Here is a 6,322-nt window from a genome sequence, read left to right as displayed (position 1 = left end):
AAACATGCTTTTAAAAATAACCTGGGAAAGAAATTAATGAGCACAAAATCACCTCCGGGGATACGACTGCATACATTTGAGCAAGTCCTAGCCTCGTCTATTTCTGTTTTGTTTGTTTCGTGTCTTCTTTTTCTTCTTTTGTTATAAGTTGATCCATTCATTTATGTTTTTGTTTTACAATCTTCTGCATGCACATGGGGAATTATTATTTAAATTGGTATCATTGTGTGTGTGTGTGCGTGCGTGCGAGTGTGCGTGCGTGCATGTGTGTGTGTGTGTGTGTGTGTGAGTGTTATTAATTTGTAGCTAGGCTGGCAGCTTGCCTACCTACTGTGATCCTGATTTAAACAGCTCACCAAAGAGAAGAGAGAGAGAGAGAGAGAGAGAGAGAGAGAGAGAGAGAGAGAGAGAGAGAGAGAGAGAGAGAGAGGGGTGGCGATCAGAAACAAAGGAAGTAAGAGAGTGAGATACAGACAGTAAGGGTTGAACAGAAAGCCAAGTATCATATCAAGCCGAAGACATGAAGAGAGAGAGAGAGAGAGAGAGAGAGAGAGAGAGAGAGAGAGAGAGAGAGAGAGAGAGAGAGAGAGAGAGAGAGAGGAGAGGACAGTCACTCTGGCCGTTGGCTGACTGTCCAGTTGATTAATTTGTGACAAGAGGGATTCTGTGCTGTGTGACTTGAATTGCTTCTAATTTATATGCTAATGTCCTTAAGACTCTAGCTGCGTACCCCCCCCCCCCCCCACACACAAAACACACTTTTTTTATTTCTTGTGGCGCCAAAAGCCCTCGCACACACACAAACACTCATATTCACAAACGCACGCACTCACGCACACGTACAAATACCTCAACATTTTACAATACTTGAGTAAATGTACTAAGTTACTTTCCACCACTGTCTGTACTGTACACAGTACAATGTCACACATACACATCCAGCAGTCAATATTTATATATATATATATATATATATATATATATATATATATATATATATATATATATATATATATATATATATATATATATATATATATATATATATATATAAAAGATTAAACAGAATCTAGATGAACCTTTAATTTAATCATGGCTATCACGATTAAAGTGAATCATCTTATCGGTGGTTTTGCACTATGATAACATCACAGATTAGTGCCGGTTAGCTGCTTTTAGAGCTTCAGGGTAATAGAAGAACTGTTTCACATTTTTTCCACAAATGATGAGCAAACTGTCTCCACCACGGGAATCACACCAGACACAGGGTTCTGAAGCCATTAAGACCGGGAACACGTCTGTGTCATTTTAAGATTTCTTTAGGCTATTCAAAAATAGCAGATATACAAGCTGATAGCGCGGCACTCGGTGCCGCGCTATGAGCTTGTAGATCTGCTATTTGTTGTGCAAATCTTTGAATATATATTTTTAAGCGAACATTTGTCATTTGTCAAATGTTCATTGGTGAAACATTTGACAGATGTCTTCTAAATCGCAACAGTTAAAAAAAAAAACCTATGTTGCTATTGGTTACTTTCCACCACTGGCCATGGGTTAAACTGTGGGTAAACTGTGGTTATGTAATCAACATGGCTGCCGGGCAGGCTTTTTCCAAGGCCCTCTGCAATGAGTCAAGGAGATGAAGAAATCACACTATCTCATTCTGGCTTCTGGACGAAAAATACCCCCCAAAAGAGTCTGAATGTGGAGTGAATTATTCCTGTCTAATCCTCCATTCCTTCCTTCCTTCTCTCTCTCTGTCACGAGGGAAATCTTGCTCTCAAATTAAAAAGAACATGCCTGGTTAAATAAAGGTTAATGTGAATCACCTTTCTGACAGTAATCCTTCTGGTCACGGGTTTAAAATTTAATTTCAAACCTGCAGAATTATTATCAGAATTATTATTCGACGGTCTGACGGGAATGTACTGACGATGGCACTTATGATTTATCTGACATTAGCAAAATTAAATTGATCTGACTCGACTCGTTTTCCAAAAAAAAGAGGTTGAAAGTATTAACTAAAGTGTAAAACCAAAACAAGCAATGTGAGTATTTAAATGATTCATTTGGCAGCTTTTTTAAACATATTAAGGTATACAATTTAGGCAATTAGCGACGCTCCTATCCAGAGCGACAAGGTAAACATACGAATGCAGAGAGTAGAGAGTGTATAGCTCGCCTCAAGAAACTAGGATCCCATCAGGTCAACCAATATCCTAGCATCAATCTAAACAATATACAGTACTATCAAAATAACAATCTGGACATTGAAACTATAGGGAACGGGATTAGTGACGTCAGAGTTAAGATTTGCGGTTAACTCCGCCCACTTTGGACGCCATTTTCCAGTCTGACCAGTTTGATGCGCAGCAACGTCAGTATGTATAGACTGTGTACATTATCTTCCATCTCTCTTCTATCTCTAACTTGTCACTCTAAATTAGCAATGGTACGATGGTGCTGCGTTGTCGGAGGCAATAGGCTCTATGCACAGCAGCCATATTGTGAAGACATTCACAGGTGTTACCAATGATACTACAGTGGTTCTCAGATTTTTCAATTTCCAGGACCCCCATAACTCTGAGAGTGTACAAATGGAACCAAATGGACCCTTACGGGTCCATTTGGTTCCATTTGTACACTCTCAAGAGTTACACACTCGTAAGGGGCCGTTTGGAAACCCCATGAGATGAAGAGCCACTTGGTGTAGCAGAGTGTTTCCAGTGGGCCAACCTGCACAATATCAGCACCCTGACTCTGTTTGACCAGAATGTAACAGAGCCTTCATTAGTATCATTGGTGACACCTGTGAATGTCTTCACAATATGGCTGCTGTGCATAGAGCCTGTTGTAAGTGTTCAGACGTTGGAGTTAAAATGTAGGCTACACATTTCCAACTTGGAAGCAAAACTACTGGGATCAGATGTCGGAGATAAATGTTATGTTCAATGATAAATGTTGTATGGCTTGGGTGTCAGCTGACAAAATAACATAACCTTCAACAACATTCCCAACACATATAGGCTCTCTGTGTTGCCAGATTCTGTGAAAGAAACAAGCAACCAGGTCTAGGAAAACCAGTCCAAAAGAAGCGACTATGGGCCACACATGAGCACTTTAACATAATACATCAGCTATTTGAAAATAGCAGATCTACAAGCTCACAGACGCGTTGTGAGCTTGTAGATCGGCTATTTTCAAATAAAATCTTGCGGGGAAATTATAATAAGCAGATCTGGCAACCCTGCTCTCTACCTGTGCTCAAACGAGCATGACAGCACACTATCAACATATAAACATCTGTTGTTGATCTGATGGTGGTCCCGTAACGTACCTGTGAGCAGCTCTCGGATCTCCACGTCGGTGGTCTTGCGCAGCAGGCGCACCAGGGCGGGGATGCCGCCGCAGTTCTTCAGGGCGATCTTGTTGTCGTCGTTGGCCTTGCCGTAGACCAGGTTCCTGAGGGCCCCGCAGGCGCTGCGGTGCACGTCCGTCATCCGGTGGTCCAGCAGGTCCACCAGCAGCTGGATGCCCCCCTGTCTCCGGATCTGTGGGAGGAGGAGGAGGAGGATGGATTCATGGATTAAAGCAGGGGTCTTCAACGGGGGGTCCTCAGAGTTACTACAGGGGGTCCGCCAAATCTTTGTGTGATATGATTTTTTTTTCTTTACATTAACCACTTTTTTACTTCAACCCTAATATCCCTTTTCTGAGGAGAACTTTAGCCAAAAATAGCAGATCTACAAGCTCACAACGCCTCGCAGCGCGAGGCGTTGTGAGCTTGTAGACCGGCTATTTTTGGGAAAAAAGAGCAGCAAAGGTTTATCTGAAACACAATTTTATACAATTATTAAATAAGAGGGGGTCCCTGCTTCATCTCTCTCTCAGCTAGGGGGTCCTTGGCCTGAGAACGTCGAAGAACCCTGGATTAAAGCGTTTTTGGCGAGACATGCTGTTTCCAACGGTCTATAACAGGCGAACGGGAGGTTGCAGTGAATTTTGTGTGTGTGTGTGTGTGTGTGTGTGTGTGTGTGTGTGTGTGTGTGTGTGTGTGTGTGTGTGTGAATGTGTGTGTGTGTGTGTGTGTGTGTGTGTGTGTGTGTGTGTGTGTGTGTGTGTGTGTGTGTGTGTGTGTGTGTGTGTGTGTGTGAGTGTGAGTGTGAGTGTGTGTGTGTGTGTGTGTGTGTGTGTGTGTGTGTGCGTGCGTGCATGTGTAACAGCAAATACACCAGACTTCATTGTGACTGACGAGAACAGCAGAGAGGTTTTCCTTTTGGAAGTTGGCTGTGCTTTTGATTCAAGTTTAGAGGAAGCTTTCCTTACGGAACAAGCAAAATGCCAACCATTGGTACAAGCCAGTATACATCTAGGCAACAAGTGTCAGCTCAATTTTTTTAATATTTGGCAGCTTGGGCCATGTCCACAGGCTGGTGGTCAGGGGCTTGGGGGTTATGGAGTTGTCCAAGTGTAATATAAGGCAAAGCAGCTTGCAAAATATTGCTCAATCTCCTCCATTATAGGCAGTCGATCTATTTGGAGGAGAAGGTGCTTCCTTTACCCATAATTTTTCTCCAGTGTTGGTAATATGGCATACTGAAATACAGTATATGACCAATGTTGACTGTGAATAAGTTCATGCGCATTTGTTGTTTACATTCTGTACGTTCATGTTTGGATTCAAGCACTGACACACATGTTTTTTCCAGTGTACGGGACATCAGAGCAACTGAAAACTATTTGTGCCCATGTAAGGTATTTTATAAATGTGGACTCAAATAAAGAAATTGAAATGTGTTTTGCATAGACTGTAGCATACATCATGCTATATCATGTTGATATATTCATGGCCTTGCAAAACACTACGCCTGTTCGTTGGGTAATTTCTGCCCTGTGCCACTTTGCATTAGTACGCCAGGGCGGAGGAACGGCTGGCCTTAAACAGGAGTTGCATGCATACATGAAGTACTGTATAGCGCAACGCAAGCCGCTGGACGGTATTTTTCTGTGAAAATTAGGTTATTGCTACCAGAACCCAGAGGCCTATACATGTAAGCCTCTGTAACCAAAATACAAATCATTCCATAATTTGGCCGTTCCACCTGCAGGCGCCAAACAAAATGTGTGCAAATAAAATGTGTGGGTCATGGAAGGTGACGGCGTGCATGACACAAAGACTTGCCACATCAAACAGCATCTATACTAGTGTTTTCAGAGCCCTCCCCAGCCAAGGGGGGCCAGCTTCTGAGTTGTAAATTCAGTCTATATAGGAAATGACAGTTCATATGAATGGCATGTAGCCTCGCTGTTTTACCCCTGCTGATGTCAGAAAGAATTTCTCTCCATTGAAGTGGATGGGTTTTTGCCTTTAGACTTGATTTTATTACCATATTTAACATTGTCATAAATACTATATGCTTTCAGTCGTTAGTTTAAAGTCTTCTTTCAATCACTATGATATGTGTTTTGGTAAGTTATGGTCCCATTCATTTTAAAATGTACGCGATATGACGCGATATAGAAAGATGCCGGCTTTGAAATGACTGAAAAATAGGCTTCATTTACGGTCTATAGAGTCTATGGGCGTAACGCTGTCCATTCTTTTTACAGTCTATGTCTACAGCACAGTGATAGCCTGATTATCAGACTTCAGTCTGACATTGGCTCCAATGTTGGCGATTACAAGGGGGAGGGGATTAGAATTTCCCTAAACCAATCGTAAGGTATTCCCGCCCCCACCTCCGACTCTCATTGGACAATACATTGTGTACCGAATAAATCATAGGTTCACATTTACAACACCATACCAAGAGGGGCAGTCCACTCAGAGAGTGGGCGGGGTCTATGGTCTGGAACCAGGCTAGCACAGTGATCCATCCATTAGCCCGGTAGAATGAATGCATGGCCCGCTGATGAGCCTCATCCTCCCCCCTTCAGCAGCTCCATTGATACGTTTAATAGAGCGGTCAAGGACCATTGTGCTTAGCACAGCTGTTTAAGAAGCTATGAGACACGTAATATGTTTGGGCTGAGAGGGGGATAGTTAATCATTACAACACCACCAGTGCTAATATATAAAGCGTGTGTGTGTGTGAGCTTAAATGACCCAAGATAAGCAAGAGTCTTTTGGATATTGTCGCTGTCAGGCAGACATTTTATCTCTGTATAGAGCTGACTTAATGTACACATCCTACCTATCAGTACTTCACAAACAATACTTCACAAATCAATGAAGTCCACCATCACAACAACACCAGAGGGAGCTGCACTAAACACGTCCAACCCAGATTTGGCTCAAACAAGGGGTTAAATTTGTTCTCCC

The 6,322-nt window shown here is 42.5% G+C and overlaps 1 protein-coding gene across 3 annotated transcripts in view; it reads right to left on the bottom strand.

Moving 5' to 3' along the window:
- Positions 1-6,322, bottom strand: part of ctnnd2b (catenin (cadherin-associated protein), delta 2b) — a gene marked incomplete at both ends in the record, with an annotated part of 257,135 nt that overhangs the window by 62,922 nt on the left and 187,891 nt on the right. For all 3 annotated transcript variants that reach the window (XM_084058604.1, XM_084058605.1, XM_084058606.1), the window contains one exon: positions 3,338-3,551. In XM_084058604.1, the coding sequence (XP_083914730.1) occupies positions 3,338-3,551 (214 nt within the window). The remainder of the gene's footprint in view (positions 1-3,337; positions 3,552-6,322) is intronic.

Source organism: Gymnoscopelus microlampas (genome assembly GCF_963454915.1).
Source record: "Gymnoscopelus microlampas genome assembly, chromosome: 5".
NCBI lineage: Eukaryota > Metazoa > Chordata > Actinopteri > Myctophiformes > Myctophidae > Gymnoscopelus > Gymnoscopelus microlampas.
This window is presented reverse-complemented; position numbering and strand designations above follow the sequence as displayed.